The sequence below is a fragment of the Corticium candelabrum genome, chromosome 13 (assembly GCF_963422355.1).
Source record: "Corticium candelabrum chromosome 13, ooCorCand1.1, whole genome shotgun sequence".
Lineage (NCBI taxonomy): Eukaryota > Metazoa > Porifera > Homoscleromorpha > Homosclerophorida > Plakinidae > Corticium > Corticium candelabrum.
In genome coordinates this window covers 1,682,556-1,702,935 of record NC_085097.1, presented here as the reverse complement: position 1 = coordinate 1,702,935, position 20,380 = coordinate 1,682,556, and the positions used below count along the sequence as shown (strand labels likewise).

At 42.6% G+C, this 20,380-nt stretch overlaps 1 protein-coding gene across 1 annotated transcript; it reads right to left on the bottom strand.

The window, feature by feature from the left end:
- Positions 1-18,518: 18,518 nt before the first annotated feature.
- Positions 18,519-20,316, bottom strand: LOC134189062 (uncharacterized). Its single transcript, XM_062657292.1, has one exon. It carries the CDS (start codon positions 19,718-19,720, stop codon positions 18,701-18,703), a length of 1,020 nt encoding a protein of 339 aa, XP_062513276.1. The 5' UTR covers positions 19,721-20,316; the 3' UTR covers positions 18,519-18,700.
- Between the last annotated feature and the right edge of the window lie 64 nt (positions 20,317-20,380).

Sequence of the window (20,380 nt, the reverse complement as noted above, 5' to 3'; positions counted from 1 at the left end):
ATGCCACTTGTCCTCAGCTCGTAATTAGCCTCATTGCATTCCGTAATTGCCTCTTCAAAATTGTACAAACGTCTCGTCGTCGATTGTGTAGAGCCATATTCTCGCTTTCTCCTGATCAGTCAGAAATTGTTTCCGATCGCTGTACAAGAGGCCCCCTTGGCTAGACATGTCTACATTTGAACGTACACCTTCATATGAGATGGACAACGCTCATGTAGAAGCTGCTGCAAAGCCTTCACTTGCTACTATCGAAAGACGTAAACCATACATGGTATACCTATTTTACATTTAGACAGTGATGTGATTTTGTTGTAAAGTGACTAAGCAATTTTTGGTACCGTATGTATAGATTCTGACAATTACATTGGAGCACATTCCACTGCTACTTGGACAAGGTAATTTTCATACGCTACAATTGCACAGAACATATACAATTAAATTCGATCTGTTTGAACAGATTACAACAGACAACCGGAGCTGGTAGCGACTTGCCTGTTCCCTCCCCACCTGCATTTGCTTCAAGTGAAGAAAGTGAAGATCCTCTTTGCAATGTAAAGGTACTCTAAGCAATAATTATTGGTGCCCATAATATCTAAATATTTAAAATTATTGAAGATATGCAGAGAAGGAAGAATCAAAAACAATTTAAAAGAAGATTTAATATCGGGTTAGTAGTGTTTTAATAGCCTTTTCGTTCAATCATTATTTGATGAAATTTTTTTATGGCTTGCACACTTTGGTTTCAATAGTATCATTTCAATTCATGAAATACATGTAAACAGTATGCCAATCTACTTGACGTGTATCGCTAGCTATCCACGTTTCATGAATTGATAGGCGCTATCCATTCAGTGCGTCACCTTTCCAGTTCACTTTAGTCAGAAGACATCTTACTGAGTATACTTGTCGAGGGAAAAGGAACCCACAAGTACATTTCTCAACGCCTCGCGAGTGTCTTCTACGATCTTGATGGTAGCGAGGCTCCTAGCTTAGCGAGCGTTGACGTAATGCTTCTCACGTGGCCATCCTATGTGCTCTGCTTTCACGCTATCTGCTGCTAATATCTAGCGCTCTCATATCCAGCTTTGCCTGTAGTTGAGACCAACATTGTATCTTGATTGCGTAGCTATGCAATCAATTTTGCGTGGGTGTAGCGCTCAACGACGGAGTATTCCTTTATTAAGCCCACTTACGTAAGTACGTTGACTGGCGCTTCTGAAGTTTTATGCATGTGACAGGGCGAGTACAAAGCGACTTTAATTAAAATGTTTGAATGTCAAGTGAGTGGATCTAAACTTCAGCTAGTAATTGATAATCTGATAATCAACTTTCTTTGTCCTCAACGCTGTTTCTGATACACTCTTTTCAAATGGCAATCTTGTCCTATGGAGTAAACAAACGTACGCGACAAATGACCTCTTTCTGTGGTGATTTGGAATAATTCTACACTCAAAATTTATGTGATAGAACTGACGATTCCCTTTGAAACAGACTATAGCTACATCTGTGGGAGATGCAAAAGGGGACGTCTAGCTACAACTGATAATGAGCGAAAGGACGAGATCTGGTTTCGTCTCGGGGCGAATAAGACAAACTTATGTTTTTGCTGTTGTGAGTGTTCATTATTTCTTGGTTATGTTGTTGGGATACATGGCCGACTGACATGTCCGCCTATAGGGCTGTTGTGTGACCTGACAATTGGCTGACAAAAAAAGAGTTCACTTTTCTACAATGCGTCATAGAGCTGTTTCAGAACTGGTACAGACTGACGGTTGCCATGTTGACTCTCTGTCCAGACTACATGCAGGAAACAAGCCCAGAGTTATCCTAGTCAAGCTTCCAGATAACGGTTCGCAAACAATTAGTGATCGATTCATGACCTAGGGACTTTTTGCTGCAGAACAAACAGGTTGCACCACGGAAGAGTGCTACACTACAGGCAGGGAAGAGATAAACTAGCTCAGTATAGCAAAAGCAAAAGATTCTTAGATGCGATACAATGGGGAGATAAGATGGTGAGTAAAAATGTGTCTCGAATCTTTCACTTGCACTCACAGTAATTGCATATTGTTAGACGGAGGAGTGTGATGTAAGATCTGTTTGCGTGCCAGCATTGCTTGATGTTTGATAACAATAATTGCTTAATTGTTAGTCGGGATTCTGACTCAATATTCATGAATGATGCTAGTGAGCGTCAGGTAAGATGTGTCTGCGTGCCAGCATTCCTTGATGTTTAATAATAATGTTAGGCTGCCAAGTAGCGTAGAAGTAATACTTATCAACTTATCAGACTCGCTGTTGATGATGGAACTGTTTAGTCGGTTTTAATCAACTTCATGCCGTGAAATGGGTGTGCAAAAGTGTTGTCCGGCGCATGCATCAGTAGTGAAATAAATGACAGAATGATACCTACCTTGGACATTCTAGCTGAAGGGCCTATGGACTCTTGGAAATTCTGCTAGTGTGAGCCATGGCTTACCCTGTCTGACTACGTCTTCAGCCTCCCTCCAGTCTTCAAATCTGCTCGTCAATTATCCTCGTATGACAACTGCGTCCGCTCTTTGGCCACCAGACAAGCCTACAATAAGTCCCATGAAAACTGATTCTCTGCAGGAAAGCAGCAAAGTGTTTATCTAAGGCACCAGACGCTTCAGCTTGAAAATTAAGTGACATTACTAAAACACGAATAAAGAAGGAACATCAGAAACAGTTGCGTGCCAGAACTCAAAATCTGCATGTCTGCAGGGCTCGATTTCCTTCTGGAAAATTGTGCATAAGGCCGCGGTAATACTACATTCACATTACGCTGACACTAGAGTTTACATTTCCATTTGATCGGTCACACTATCCTAATCATAATGTAAATGACAATGTGGTGCTAATGTTGATGAGAATGCGAATAGGGGTGGGATTCGACATTTCCATTGATATTTCCATTTTTCCCACATTACCACGCATGTGGAAGGAAGATATCATAACACTGCAGCGAAGCTATATCGCTCATTCGCGTCTTGGATTAAATCTTTGCGACTGCAAACGACAAATATGACAGACCACGGTCAGAGAACGCGAATGCAGAAAGATCAGTGGCCTGAGGAAGCCGAACGAAAACTCATCGAGGTCTGGGCGGACGTCCTCCAACGCTACAGTGGAGCGATGATAAAAAAAGCCAAAGCGCAACAAGCGGTGGAAATTCTACATGCTTACGTCGACCTACCTGAAGAGCATCAGTACAGCGAAGAGGAGGTCCTATCAAAAATAAACAACTATTGTAGCAACTATTTTCAGCAACAAACGCAACCTGGTCACTCAGAAGCACTAAGAAAACCGCGAACAGAAGAGCTGTCATCCGCCGGTGTGACCGCACATTGACATTAGTATTAGCATACGAAAATGTCAATGGAAATGTAAAGCTAAAGTGAATGTAGCGTGACCGCAGCCTAATCAAGATGAAAGACGTATTTCAGCAGATGCAGGTCTGAATACGCTCGTTTCTGCACGATTTCGTTGCTTGCAGTCTTCGTACGGGTTTGGTGCTCGGTTTGGCAGTGCTAATGTCTGGGCAAATCTTCCTAATAATCAACTTTGTTTGTCCTCAACGCTGTTTCTGATACCCTCCCTTCAAATGCTAATTTTGTCCTATGGAGTAAACAAACGTACGTGTGATAAATGTCCTCTATACCATGTTGATTTGGAATAATTCTACACACAAATTATATGTCATAGAACTGACGATTCCCTTTGAAGCAGACTTTCTTTGATGGCAAGAAAAGAAAATCTGAAAGGTATGCAATCATTACCATGACCAAAGGCAACACACCTTGAACAGCTCATGATCAACATTAGAATTGGACCTACAGGCTTTATTGCTTCACCGACTCTTCATCCATTTCTATGTGTCATGTCTATTCCTCCACGTCATCAACGTCAACTTCTGCCATCAATTATAAAGTGACCATTGAAGAACGTTACAAAATATTGCTTGCCAGAAACAATCTCAGCTCTGTTAATTATTGCCTAGTTCTGTTAGTCATACGTTTCTTTTTAAAGCCTTGACTATTATTTTCTGGCGCCGCATTATTGATAAGGGCGATGGTCAGGTAGTTAGTTGCTCCTCAGAGCACTGCTCTTCCTCGGGCTGTGGAAGACTGGCTATTAGTGAAAGCTTGAATGCAGAGAAAGACATATAGATGTACGGGAAATGATGTACTGTTGTCACATGGTCCAGGCTAATCCGTCCGGGTCTTTTTCATGATAAGCTGCTTATTCTTGGATTAATCCCGCCTATTCTGGAAGACCTACAGATCAGGTGAAAGAAATGCGCCCCCGGTAGTGGCACTTGAATCACAGACAGCAATCCTGATCTCAAAAGGACGAATGCAATGTTGACTTGAGCATTAGTCAATAGCAAGGACACCCGGGCTCGTGCACAGTTGATCTCTGTTAGTCGCTCTGTTTGGCTGCCTTAGGACACGAAGACTGCAGCTCTTACTCGAGTACAATCAGAAACTGTGCCTGTCTCAGGTTCAGGAAATAGTGACCCACCAAATGTTGCCAGAAAGAGGCAAAACGATTGATCAATAGTTTCGATTGGCACAAATCCAATCTATCAAAGACACAGACAAAGAACCTGGAAGATGAAATGTTGGAATATCGGGATCTTTTAGCCATTTCTGATTCTGATGCAAGCTGTCTTGGCAGAACGCATGTTGTCAAGCACAGCACCACCACCGACTACGCAGCAACCTAGACGCATTCCACGTGCAGTCCCTTCGGAAGTTCAGTAGCAAGTGTCCTGAATGCTGGATGGTGGCATTATGCAGCATTCAATTAGCCCATTATTTTCACCAATTGCGATGGGCCGAAAAAGGATGCCACTCATAGGTTCTGTATTTATTTCAGGAAACTGAACAATATATCACTGTAAAAGATGCTTACCCTTTACCACGTATAGACAATACACTAGATGTGTTCACACTATGGTTTGCAAACCATGGTTTGGTCTGTTGTATTTGGGTAACACGAGTAGATCTATTAGCGTAAACTAACAATAGTGTACAAACCTGTGTTCACATTGCACTGGGTTTGAGCCTCTGGTTTAGCACCAAAGTCTAGCTATGTAAACACCTAGCACGCTACATCCATCTTGCACTGGTTAGCGATAATCTGCACATGTACATGGCGTCTCACGGAAAGAAGCTTCCACCGTACTACCCAAACTTACCAGGTGTGCTAAAAACCAACAATCATAGAAGTTAAAGCACTAACAACATATATACTATAGTTTCTGAAGGCTTGGCGCCACTTGATCAGTGCTCCCCACCTCCACAGTGGAGTATCCCGATGCCCATGCCACCTATGCAAACGAATAGCACCAATCTTGACCAGCCCATTTTGTGGAAACCATCGAGTCTGCCATTGACTTTACCAAGTGGATCCAATAGTTCTGCACATACAGCAGCCATTAGTAGTATTAGTTGCACTAACCAGACAACTGGCCAGCTTCTGTTTTGTCTTCCTTCTTGGCCACATGCTACTAGTAGTAGAGCAGTAGACAGTCCTTCCGTTTGTCAAGCTAGAGGTTCTTCGGGTCCAACTGCAGAAAGAGAACATCAGAGCACTGGTTTGGCGGCAAAAAGAAAGTAAAGGATCATGCGAAAAAGTCTCCTCCTTTTATAGAACAAGAGACAAAGCTTCTGCTGGAAATATGGGCTGATGGTGAGACCTATCAGTTGCTAAGAAGGACAGGAATAAAAAACCTGTTTGGGAAAAAGTATCAAAAAAAACTTAGTGAAAGTGGCTTTTATAGAACAGCTGAGCAACGCATGGAGAGAGTAAGACTGCTTGAAAAAAAAGTATAAAAGATAAAAGAACAAATGAACCGTACAGAAGAAGAGAACATTGCCGATAAATTCCCATATTATGATCTTCTAGATCAAGTGCAGGATGATAACACCTCTGTTGAGCCCCATTATGTTATTGACAGCCACTCAGTGGATAAGTTTCAGTTGTCAGTTCTAGATCAGATTCACCATACTCGAATCTTGGTCAGATTCAAGACTTATCAGACACAGACAGCCAGACCAAAAAATGTCATCAGGAAGTAGCAGAAAATCTACCACGACTAAACGTAAAAAACAATCTAAAAGTCAAAAAACTAACTAAAAACGTCATTGTTGACATTGCTTCTGACATAGAGAACAAGATTGAAAGTATGGGAGACAGGTTCATTGGACTGATGGAAAGGTAGATGAACAAAGAGGAAGAATTAGCTCAAGAAAGGATAAGGTTTGAACGTGACAGTCAAGAAAAACAGCAAACATTTTTTCTTGAAGCTCCAAGTTACTGAAAGATCAGCAGCATTGACAGCCCCAGTCACATTAAGATAAAATGTAAGTTAGATGAGCAAGTTGAAGGCATAAACAGTAACTGGTATATCACACTGAAATTATACTAAGAACAAATCAGCAAAGCTGCTAGCTAAAGATGCTACCTTTAACTAATAGTAATTAATAATGTTCAGTTTTGTTGCTGAATTCACTGTTTAATTAAGACTTTAGTAGAGCTAGTTGTTGCAATTAAATGCCTAGTTATTGTCAATAAGGTGTTGTAACAATGCACCTCTAAAAGTGCTTCCTGCTTCTGGTCTGTTGGGGTTGGCAGAATCATACCGTCGTCACTACCATTGCCATCATCTGTCATCCAGTCATCTTCAGGATCATCATCATGCAACAAACAGTAGTTATGCAGGATGCAACAAGCTGCCACCACATTACAAATGTTCTTTACTTGTGTATCTTGTTGCTTATTTAGTATTCGAAACCGTCCTTTAAGCAAACCGAAAGCTCTTTCTACCTCGATTCTAGTGCTGCTTAGTCTAGAATGAAACATTTGCTTATCCCTGTCTGCAGTATCAAAAAAAGGTTTGACGAGCCAGGATAGAAGGGGATAAGCAGAATCACCTAACAGCACAACAAGTACAATAATGCCATTGATATTGGTACGTCTTCCATCTGGAAATGAAGATCACAAGACTTGTGCTCTCTCATACAGTGTGCTTTTTGCAAACACTCTAGCATCATGAACTCTTCCTGGCCACCCAACATAAATATCTGAGAATAGAGGAAAGGAGTCCACGATAGCTTGCAATACAACCGAATTAAAACATTTTCGATTATAGTATTCATCAGGGTGAATGACTGGAGCTTTTATAGGTATGTGTGTGCCATCAATAGCTCCACCAACTTGGGGAATCCCTGCCGACTTTCAAATCTTGCAATAACTCTTTTAAGACGATCACCAGTTGGCATTCTAATGTATCGGTTAAGGGAATGTCGGACAAGAGCTTCACAGACATTTTTAGTGATCTTGCATGCAGTAGAGCAGCCTATCCCAAATAAATGAGAAATAGTTCTGTACTCTGAATTTCCAGCAAGTCTTCATTGTCATGATACAGAACGCAAGCAGTCATTTGATGACGTCATAAATATACTAATTAATGCATTAATGAATTGCAATTAATAGGCCCCCCATTTTCATCCATGGGACGCGAAATTTGCCAAAAAGAACCGACGTGTTCGTAGATACCACAATGGTAAAGAGATGGTTTCCGTAAATCCCAACTTACTGGGTTTGGAAAGGGTTTGTTATGGGAATAGGTCACAATCCCATACTGGTTTTTTTGCTATTTCCCATCAATATCCCACCACTTTCCAACTCTTTCCCATATGGGACTTCGGGCGTATTTCCCGGTGTAACAGGGGACTAGACGAGTGTTTAGTCTATTGTAATATACATCCGAGAGTTTTATATCCGGAAGTTTAGAGACTAGCGTATTAGCATATAATTATTGTTCGGCACATCTAGCGTAACTAATTGGTCAATCTAGTGTCTAAGTCATATTACACGTTGTTTGAGCTCAAAGTGTAATCGCGTGCTCTAGAGCATTGTTAATAAGTTAAATTTGGTAGAAATGTAAAAGCTATAGTGATGGAGTGTACGCTTGTTGTATAAGAGTGTAATGATATGTGATTTATCGTATGTGAGTGAAATTGCAAATATTTGCTGTGATGACATTTTGATGTGACTTTAGACTAAGTGAGAAACACATCAGACAGGATACAAGGTTAGTGTTAGCTGTGAAGAACAACCCAGTTGACGAAGTTGAAAGCTCTAATGTCAGGAGCCTCACCTAATGCAAGTAGTAGTGATGTATGTGTCATTAGTTGAGTGACTCGTTTTATTGTTTGGTTATAAGAAATCACTCTATTGAGGCTTGCCCAAGTTTGAATAGTTGCCGCTGAAATGCAGCTTCAAAATGTACTTGGCGCTACGAGAACATTATGAGACACTCCCAAGGACCGTGGCAAAGTCAGTCCAAGTACAAAAACCTTATAACACATTAGCCTCGCTCGTCCCAGGCGTTCGCCTCGTTCCTGCGAAGAGAACGCGTGGTATCTTCCGAGCACGTCATGATGAAGTGCGCCCGTTTCGATTCGATTACGTAATTTGATTAAAGATGCACACTCTCATTCGCTAGCAATTTTGGCCTCGCAATTTAATGTATTTAACATAATGCGCGTCATCTGGAAAAGTCTCGTGAGAGGCATGCATGCAAACTCGCGTGACTGTACATGTAAAGACATGGCCTTGACAAGAAAAGGCGTGGGTAACGGCGCAGCGTCGCAGTAATACTCGTTACGTCATTCGAGTGAATTCGTTGTCGGTTTGCTTCACTTTGTTTCGCGATGAGTTTCCCATCAACGGACATGGTTGGCACCACTCAAAATGAAAAGCAATGAAACTTGGTTCAACAAGTGAGAGAACGAGCAACGTGGTTGCTTCTTCAGTCATAAAGGGCCCGGTGACCAAACACCTACGTAATGAGCTGTTTCTTCATGAATTATCCAGGCTGCGCGCTCAGCTAGAGCCAACATGTGACTCTGACGCTCAGACGACAATCTCCGTGCAGAAATTAATTAGACACCACTATGGAGAGTCCGTCAACAATATGGAAATAGGAGTCATCATGAAAAAAGCTTGTCCTCAAGCGAAACGCGTAAAGAAATGGTGTTATGTTGGCGTTGGAAGGCATACAACCGCTGCAGCCAGAAGTAGCGTACCAGCATGTATTCATACGCAGAGACAGGCCATTCTGCCACATTGCAAGTATCTTTGTTGTCTAATGGCATCATCACTTCCACACGCGTGGCCACTTCAGGTTACTTATTACGCTCACCACGGGCAGGTACGACTTTGCTCTCGCAATTAGCAGAACTGCTGCTTATCAATGATAATCATCGTGATGGTGGAAATTATATGACACCAGAAATTGTGGCACAGGTAGTGTAATTCTGAATAAATCATTTAAAAAGTTTTCCAGTTTGAATACATTTAGTTGTTGCTGCTGACTTTATGCATCTCTCCTATAGTAACTCTTTTGTAGTTTTAATGCAATTGGACATGCCAGTGGGCCAATTCAAAGCACAGTGGTCACGTTATTTGTCGGTGACACTTCAACGACTAAATTCGGACATAATCAATAAACGGGCATTGACAATTGTTGGCAAGAAGGAGTCTGGTACCAGTGGGCCAGCTACCCTTGCCAAACGAGAATTTAGTTTTGACTTTTCATAAATTTATGTTCGTGTGTGTGTGTGTGTGTGTGTGTGTGTGTATGTGTGTGTGTGTGTGTGTGTGTGTGTGTGTGTGTGTGTGTGTGTGAGTGTGTGTGTGTGTGTGTGCTTGGTTGCATTGTAGTTTGTATTGTAGTTTGCGTTGTAGTTTGCATTGTAGTTTGCATTTTAGTTCGTGTCGTAGTTTGCTTGTAATTTGCCTTGTGCTTTTGATGACAGTTCTGAAAAATATATATGTTATGTTGTGCTATTATCTGTCACAAATACCCACCACCTGACAAGACATATATATGCCTGTATATCAAAGTTGTGATTCCAGCAAGTAATACTAGCTAATTATTGCCACCCACCAAAATGTTACCTAGTGCCACAAGTAGTTTTAATAAGGTAAAATCAGTTCTACTCTCACAACTATGCTGCAACATAGACATTAGTACTCCATGAGATCAAGTCAGTGCCGCAAGGATAAGAGAGATGGAAGCTTTGCTGAGGTCACGAAACCCAGCCTCTGCCCAGTCCATGAGCAAATTGTCACTGTCTTGTCTCTAAAAGCAAATGCAAGTCTTTGTACCTCATCTCTTCAGTCTTCTCTCTGCCATTACATTTGCCACCAGTCCGATCTGACAAGGACCAAGGGGAAATTCATGACCAGAAACAGTATTAAAGAGAGCAATTTTTGCCCTGTCAGTGCTGTTGAAGTCCCGGTCTTACTGTGCAATGTCAATGCCTTTGTTAGTCGCTTTGGATGATAGCCATTGGTATCAACAGACAACAAGTAAGTTACCACTCAGTTTGCTCCACATGATACGGACTTGAAGCACATAAGTAAATACTGATCTTAACCACATGGGTGTGGCAGCCTCCTACTCAAAACTTGGTCTTATCTCCAAGATGCCATTAGTAGACAAGATGCTCTGAGGGAGCTTTGTCAAAGGGCCAACACGGTGGGTTTATGACAACCTGAACACAAAAGGAACAGCTCATGAACGAACAAGTCAGCTACTTGATTTTGCGACGAGCGAGAACTACTGGGTAACAGCGGACGTAGACGAAATTGTGGATGCACTTACAGGAAAAAGGTCGGGATCGGTGACACTCTTGTGGCGTCCCACTAACGGCTGAGCCCTGTTCTTCCTCGGGCTCTGGGAGACTGGCTATTAGTGAAAGCTTAGATGTAGAGAAAGACATATAGATGTACGGGAAATGATGTTCGGTTGTCACATGGTCCAGGCTAATCCGTCCGGGTCTTTTTCATGCTAAGCTGCTTATTCTTGGATTAATCCCGCCTATTCTGGAAGACCTACAGATCAGGTGAAAGAAATGCGCCCCTGGTGGTGGCACTTGGATCACAGAAAGCAATCCTGATCTGAAAAGGACGGATGCAATGTTGACTTGAGCATTAGTCAATAGCAAGGACACCCGGGCTCGTGCACAGTTGATCTCTGTTAGTCGCTCTGTTTGGCTGCCTTAGGGCACGAAGACTGCAGCTCTTACTCGAGTACAATCAGGAACTGTGCCTGTCTCAGGTTCAGGAAATAGTGACCCACCAAATGTTGCCAAAAAGAGGCAAAACGATTGATCACCAGTTTCAAATGGTCCAGTTCCAATCTATCAAAGACACAGACAGAGAACCTAGAAGCTGACATGTTGGAATATCGGGACCTTTTAGCCATTTCTGATTCTGGTGCAAGCTGTCTTGGCAGAATGGATGTTGTCAAGCACAGCACCACCACCGAATAAGCAGCAACCTAGACGCATTCGAGGTGCAGTCCGTTCGAAAGTTCAGTAGCAAGTGTCCTGAATGCTGGATGGTGGCATTATGCAGCATTCAATTAGCCCATGGTTTTCACCAATTGCGATGGGCAGAAAACAGATGACGCTCATAGGTTCCGTATTGATTTCAGGAAACTGAACAATATCACTGTAAAAGATGCTTACCCATTTACAACGTATAGATAATACACTGAATTTGCCGAGTGGGGCTAGTTTCTCCACAGTTGACTTGATATCTGGGTACTGGCAGACAGAGGTGAAACCAGAACAAAGCGAAAACTACTTTTTCGACTGGACAAGGTTAATATAATGTGATGCTGTTTGGGTTAGCGAACGCCCTGAAACATTCCCGATTCCCGTGGCTCATGGATTTGGTGTAGGCTGACTTGCAGTATCGAAAGTGCATGGTGTACCTGAATGTTTTCATCTACCTTCGAGGAGCATCTGCATCGCCTACGGTTAGTGCTTAGTTGTTTTGCTGATGCTGGGTTAAAACTTAACTCCTCTAACTGTCAACTGTGTTGCCAAGCAGTTCGGTATCTATAGGGGGCATGTCGTTTCCAGGCAAGGCTTTGAGCTGGATCCAGACAAGTAGCAGCAGTTCGCGATTACCCAGTACCATCTAATGTGCCTCAGCTATGGTCCTTTCTGAGTCTAACCGGTTATTACCGAAGATTCAACTGCGGATTCCCACAGCTGGCGGCACCTGTATTAGTATTACTTGAGAAAGACAAACAGTTGAGTAGGGTTGACACATGTCAAACTAGGTTTGATGAACTGAAGTATCGACTGACAGAGGAACCAATTCTAGCATTTCCTCGGTTCGGTCTACCGTTTCAAGTAACATGTGATGCCAGTGGCGTTGGAGTGGGCGCTTTTCTGTTTTGAGAAGTAGATAACAGAAAGTATGTGATAGCCTATGCTGGCTGAAGTCTATCCCCGAAAAAAATTAACTCAGTAACAGAAAGGGAGGGGCTGGCTTTGGTGTGGGACACAAAACTCTTTCAACCATGTATGTATGGATGTAAGTTTCATCTTGATCATTGACCCCTCACGTGGCTGCGGGATTATGACACTCGAGGGATATGACTGGTCCATTATATTCATAAACCTGGTAGAGACAATTCCCATGCCCATGCATTATCGCAACATCCTTTGGAAACAGCAGCTTCTGAGACCTCAGCAGAAGATTGTGCGTCAATTCCGGAGATGTGTGCTGCTGTTAGGTTTGCATCTTTCAAGTTGGTCAAGAGAGGAGATAAAGCAACTCCAGAATCAGGACGACGTGATAGGTCACGTGTTATAAGGGCTAGAAGTTCGTACACCAATTTTTACAGGAAAGTGGAGAAAGGAACCTGCCTTCAGAACATTCTGAAGAATGTGGGAATTGACAGTGGAAGATGGAGTACTCGTTACAAGAGTGAAGCAATCACCTGTGTGGAGGTGGTGGGACACGTTCACTGTCTGCCATTCCAAGAGTTCAGGTCACTGTGGCATTAGAGCATCTTCACGACCACTCGGGTCATTTGCGTCTTCAAAAGACGATTGATTTGATTAAAGAACGAGTCTGGTGGCCTGGGTATACACAGGATGTGGATACTTGGGTAGACATTGTTCAATCCGTGCTCAGAAGAAACGCCATGCAGTACAACCACAAACCAATATCTAAAATACCCCGGCGGGACGCGCGGCTGAGATGCGGACGATGGATTATGTAGGCCCGCTTCCAGTGTCAGAGTCCGGAAATCGATATATCTTCATATGTGACTATAACACTCGGTGGCCTGAAGAATTTGTAATTCCTGATGAAAAGCCAGTACTGTTGCGACTGCTTTGGTCAGAGACGTCTTACCGGTAAGTAGATATGGAGTTCCAGCAGTCTTGCACAGTGACCGTGAAGCTAATTTTGAAAGCAATTAAGATTATCAAGGAGCTATCGGTACTGGTGGGGATAAAGAAAGTAAGAACGATTACGTATCACCCGAAGTGCGATGGGTTGCTCGAGAGACTAAACCAAACTATACTGTCAATGCTAAGCAAATAGGTTGCAGACGATCACAGAGAATGTGATTTGTGGATGCCCATGCATGGTATTGCTAGCTTATCGGGCTGCTGACAAAGTTTCACTGTACTTTCTCCACATTAGCTTATGTTTGGGAGACAAAGTCGCCTGCTGGTGTATACCGTTAAGTGTAAACGGAAAAGGGGCCAATTCAACTCTTCAAGATTTTGCAAATGCGGTCGTTTCGCTGCTCCTGGCTCCAGTCGTACCCATGGCTTGTGTACTCCAAGTCCCAAGACTGCGGGTACTGCTTGCCTTGCGTTCTCTTTGCACAGACTGCGGGTACTGCTTGCCTTGCGTTCTCTTTGCACAGAGACAACATCTGCCAATAGAGTCCTTGTGAAGACACCCTTCAGGCGATGGACGAAAGTGTCTGAAGTTTGCCAGGGTCACGAGTCTCTTCGCTATCATCTGGATTCACAGGTACCATATGATGCTTTCAAGTGGAGCGATCACCAGACAGAAGACACAGTAGCTGCCAAGCTTGACAAACGACGAGCTGAGCTTATCGCCAAAAACAGAGCGCTTATCACATCCATTGGTAAGACATTCTACCTCTGCGGCAAACAGGGGATTGCAATCCGTGGACACCGTGACGACAGTATGCAGACTGTTAACCCTGCTACAACCCATGGCAATTTTCTTAAGCTGTTTCGTTTTCGTGTCGAAGCTGGTGACCTTGCACTGCAAAGTCACTTATCCACTAATAGTGGCAATGCAGCATACAGTTGCAAAACTATGCAGAACGAACTGATCTTCGTTATTGGCGACCACATTCGTAACTAGATAGTGACTGAGGTCAAGCAAGCACGCTACTTCTCAATCTTGGCAGATAAAGTATCAGACGTAGCTAGGCTGGAGCAATTGAGCCTTGTCCTAAGATTTGTCGACGCTGAGCTCAACATTCGCGAGGAGTTTGTTGACTTCACTGAAGTGCAACGAATCACAGGTAAGCCACTTCAAATGTGTAAGAATTAGTTAGTGATACATGGACTTGACTAACTATTTCTCAAATACTTGTAGAATTTACCTTTATCAACACCAATGATCCCATTCCAAACAAGAATAAGAAATGAGATTGAAAGACCTTTTTATACTGTGCCTTTTATATCTTGTCTGTAGGTGCTGTTCTGGCCACGACTATTAAAGAACGAATCAACCCATATGGCTTAAGTATCTCTGCCTGCCCCTAATATGTCCTCAGCAGCGCGAGGTGTTCGTGGAATCATCGCTGAGTCATCTCTCAATGCAGTGTAAGTACATTGCAAGTGACATGTGCTTAATCTTTCCATTGTCAGGGCTTGCAGCCTACCCCAGATTCGTAATATGGCTGGTAATGATACGAAAGTTGCCAATTTCTTTTAATTATTCGCCAAAGCGGCAGCGGCTCTATGAAAAAGTGGTAGATGTGTCAATCAGACTGAATCCCACAAGCAAAAGCTTCATGATTTATGCCGCACACGATGGATTCAGCGTCACCTGGCATATGAAACTACACAGAACTCTACCAGTCCATCGTTGATATATTGGACGTGATGCTCCATGAAGCAGACAATGCTGAGGAGCATGGTCAGTGGTGCTGGGATAGCAAATGCCTGACCAAAGCTACCATTTCATTCGCTCTCTTGATTTTCTGATGGCACTCACGGTGACATCAAACGCCCTCGCATCTGTCAGACCACTGAGCGTGAAGTTTCAGGAAAATTCTCGGGTGTCCGAGCCTACGCCCTGGTGAAGGGGACCATAGAGGACTTAGAGGCGGTCCGGGAAAGTGAGAAGGCTATGGATGAGTGGTTCCAGCAAGCTGCTATCTAAACCCACTCAGTGGGCACGTGCCACAGTGCGACGGACGTCTACGCGTCAGCAAAATCGTGATAACGTGAAGCAATCCACTCTTAACGAGTATTTCCTCCCCTCAATAACAGTGCCTTTCCTTGACTACCTGGTGGCTGGTATGAAGGAGCGATTCTCTGGCACCTCAAGTCAAGTATCATCCTTGCTGTGCCTTGTCCACAAAGTGATGGAGAGTACTGACAAAGAGGAGACTTTCAAACAGCTTGGCAAACCTCCCGAATCCGTTGACCCTTTCGACAGGTGTGCGAAAGTGGAAGATGAGGTGGGAGACGACCAGTGCTGAAGAGGCCAGTTTCACCATCCGCTGCTCTCCTTGAATGCGACCCTGATGTCTTTCCCAACATCCACACACTGCTTAGGGCTGTCTGTACTCTGCCCGTGACATCTGCTGAAAATGAGCGATGCAATAGCAGCTTGAACAGGTTGAAGACGTATTAGCGTTCTACAATGGGAGCCAGTCGCTTGTCTTCACTCGCTGTCATGTCCGTACACTGTTCTGTCACAGTGGATTTTGATTTTGAACAGATAGTCACCGACCTCGGCCAGTTGCACCAAGGAGGCTCCTGACGACAGATCCACTTTTCGATTCTCATCAATAACATTAATTCATGGTAACTTGTTTTCAATCTCAGTTGTTCTCTAACCAAATGTTTCATTTACTTCCTTGCAATGATAATGTGTCAAAGTAGTTATTTTCACCTCATGAAAATATACTTCCACCATTTGATGGTCACAACATTCACAATTTCATGAAGCACTAGAAGTGCAAACCCTCGGCCGGTATGCACCTTGAAGGTAATTAGTCGCGCTATGACAGAATGGTTTAATTAAACAATACCAATTAACCGCCATGCACAGCGAAAGTATAGAGCAAATACGAAAACCAGCTTTCGGCTAGCTACGTACAAAAGAAACACCACTGAGTTTCAGTGAACAAACCACGATTTAATGCATCTACAATGTTTCGGGCTTTCAGATGACACTATTGATGGAACAAGCATAATGTTACAACCTTCTCTCTCTAGACGTCTAGTTCTTATGCAACTTCTCTAGGCGTCTGATTGTTTGTGCAGCTTTTGAAGTCGTCATGAGCCACTATGGGCGGTTTTAGGCGTGGCCTAGGTAAGCACAGAGCCTAAACAAAATTAGATCTGGAAATACATGAACGTTACAAATGTAGCTATATTAGGCGTTGTTTCTAAGTGCTAAACCCTCACGTACAACAAATAAAACAGCTCGCCACCGATTTTCCAGCTCACAACAATCTAGACATCTGGTTGTTTGTGCAGCTTCTCTAGACATCTGGTTGTTGTCGTAATGGCGGAAAACATGCACGTTTCAAATGTAGATCAGGTTGTTTCGAAGTGCTGGAACAAGTCAAATGTTACAAGTCGGGTAGCCTCGACGCGCCTTACGTGATAAAGTAACGCGCGTGATCATTGTTCTGTTTGTTGATGGGCAAGTTACAAATGTAAAGCAAAACAAGCAGCTCACCACTAATTTCCCAGCTCACAAGAATGTGAACGTCTGGTTGTTTCTGCAGCTTCTCTAGGAATCTGTTCGTTTGTATAGCTTCTCTAGACGTTTGGTTGTTTGTATGGCTTCTCTAAATGTTTGGTTGTTTGTGCAGCTTCTCTAGATGTTGGTAGTTTGTCGCAATGGGGAAAAACATGCATGTTACCAATAAAGTTGTTTCCAAGTGCTGCAACAAGCCAAATGTTACAAGTCGGAGATCTTCGACGCTAGGCCGGCTGGCAATCTTCGCTTTACGTGATAAAGTAACGGGCGTGATCATTGTTCTGTTTGTTGGTGGGAAATATACTTATGGAGAAGATGATCATTTGAGTCTGAAGTTCTTTGGAGAAGATTTTAATAGCTATTGGAAAGAGGTTGAAGAATCTGGCAGTTTGTCTCTTGCTGCAAGGAGGTGTGTTTTAACCAAATGCAGGGCATTTATTGTAGCTGTTGCTGACAGTATCATTTCAAGATTCCCAGAACAAAATCTGATTACATCTATGGGCACCTTTGTCAATCCAATGTACAGAACAGAACACATCAAATTATCAATATTCAAGCTTTTTTGGATCGTTTCAATAATGAATTCTTGGATGGTGATGCAGTCATTAGAGGCTACCATATGTACAGAAATGATGACTTGCTAGTTTATCTCTTTGAAGAGACCTACAAGAGCAGAAGGTTGACTTCTAAAAGACCAGAGGATGATTTAGTTGGTTTCTGGCGTGACATTAACGACAATTACCCGGATTATAAGAAGTTGTCAAAGCTAGCGATTCTGCTCATGACGCTTACTCCTGACACATGTGAATGCTAAAGAGGAATAAGCGCCATGAAGTACATTAAAAATGAGTTCAGAGCCTCTTTGGTGAATAGCACTTTGAATCCTTGCATGGCTGTTGCCTTAGAATGTAGGTCAGTTGCAGAATTTCCATTTAAAGATCTGTTAGAAACTGTTAGTTCTAAAGATTAGTGTACTATCATTGTTTCAATTGAGAGTATATCCTGAATAACTTCATATCTAACTTTACATACACAGATCTGTGATCTCAGTAGTAACAAATTGCATCAAAAGCTCATGTTTTTGTGGGGTCTTGATTGCATAGTATTATACTGTATATTATACTGTAATACGTCGAAAGTCTGCTACATTCTAGATTAGGTTGTGGGCGTGGTCTGTGGCATCATGTGTTCTGTCGTCGCCACTCATAGTCCGTGGGCTGATTGCTGTAGCGAGAAGTTCCGCTCCCACTTTAGTACGAGGAAGGTTTCTTGATTGTAACCGACAGAAGACTCAAATTGAAGGCTGTTCTACTTAGTTGGCAGTTGAGAAAGTGGTCGGTTTTCGTGATATAATTATTTTACTAAACGCCACGAAGCGAGCAGACTCAATTTTGTTTTGCATTTTTGCGTGTTTGTATATAATTTTATCAAGAGTCTTACACTTTCAACGACTGTTTCTAGTTTGATAGGTGTAACAACATTTTTCTGGAACTTAAAATAAGCGAAAAACTAGGCGCACAAACACTGTTTGGAAGAGCATGGCTGGCCGCTATTGTTCGCATGAGTCTGTTGAAGCAGCTTTACGTATTATCAGTTGTAAACACTATAGAATTAATTTAATTTTGATTTTACAACGGCTTGTGTCAGTTTTTCAGACTATGCATGTATCCCTTTAGCATCAATCTTTACTCGCAAATGTTACAAGGTAAATTTTAATTTAGCAACACAACTTGATTATATTAAGAAAACTAACATCAAAGTTTTTAGCACTGTAAACAACTTCATCTTAGTTCAATTTCTAACATTAAATGATATTTGCACAAACCAGCGTACTGTAGCTATTATATAGTTGTCTGGCTTACATTTCATAGAGAACAATCAGGTCGTCGTCTTCAACGTATACATCAGTGACAGGAGGAGCAGCAGCCGCGGCATTGACACACTCTTTGCACTTGCAACTCGATGAACAACCACAACGCAGTAGTTCCAAGAGAGCCAAAGGTGCAAGAGGAAGAGTCATCCATAATACGTTGATGTCGCCATCATCAATATCCCAACCATGCCCAATAGGACCGGAAACTGCTCCATGCTGAAGACACTGTTTCCAAAGAAACGCTTGGTAGTTGCTTCGGCGGACATGTTGAACAAATGCGTCACGGGTTGGAGGTAAATCAGCGTACCACTTGGATGTTGCAGTGCAAAACAAGTGATATCTTAACGAATTCACATTTGTAAATGACTCCTTTCCGTATGTTTTGTACACAAACTCTTCAAACAATTGAATTAGATGTTCATCAAGCGTAAGAGATTCTCCTAGACGCTGCATCGCTTGTATGTGGCCACTGCTGATCAGTTTGAAAGCTCCACCTTTTCCACGTTTTGAAAAGGAGCTTACGGTATCACAACGTGTGTGTGTACGTTTCTGAGACTGATCATAAACGTACGGCATTGCAGCAACAGTAGGAACAGCACGCTGGATGAGAATAGAATTAGTGCAGTGCGTAGTGTTGGACCCTGTTGGCGTGTCCTCCATTATATCATTGTTGTCAGTAGCTAATACAACTGACGTCAAAAGATCGACATTTGAAGGAAGTGGAACGTTTCCAGTACCAGCCAGTTCCAATTGTTTCTCCGCGAGAGCGTTATCCATTTCTTTAATCTGGCTCATAGATATTCCATGGCCAAAGCGATTTAGCAAACTAACTACTTGGGCGCTTCTAGTTATGTGATGAATTGCAGTAGGTAGTAAAACCTGCCTAGAAGTTTTGACGCGGCCGTTATGAGCAGTGTAGATAATGTCTTGAGCAATTGACAAAACTCTGCGATGTGTAATCTCTGGCACATTATAGAGGGATACGTCGTTCAAGGCTCTAGACATCAAAGTTGTGCTTTCCACATCAACGAGCTATAGCAACAAAACCAAGTAGTTGTATAACAGTGGAGGAACATGACGATCAATAGCAGCTTTGTTAATATCATCTGCTGTGGGAGGCCATATCCTGGTTTCTGTCACATCCATTACATCACTGCGTAATTCCAAAGCACTGTGCAGATGAGTCATCGCGGAAGAAGGTGACGTAAAGTCATCGTCGTCAACTGCACTCATATCTTCAATCTCAACAACTTCATCAATCTTGTGTTTCAAATTTAGAAATGCTTCCAGTAGATCTCCTTTCGCAATTGAAGACGAGAACGCGATTTCTGCTACATTAGCACGTTTTGGTTTCCAAAACTCTAGCCTTTTCTGAAAATATTTGATCAATCTTTTCTTCAAATTCTCTCTGCGGCAAGACAGATTGAGTTCATCAAACTGCTCTAAAAAAAGCTCTAGAATTTAGCGTGGAGTTGTGACATTGTGACTGTGCTTTTTCCAGAAATGACTCTAGATTCTACTAAGTGCACTAGACTTGAGAAGGATTTGCCAAAAGCAGTCCTCTCTGTTATGTTACCAGCAGTGCTTCTTTCTTCCCACTTGCAAGCATTGTGTCTTCTAACTACACTAGCAAGATTCTTCTTTGAAGCATAGTCTCGATAACAG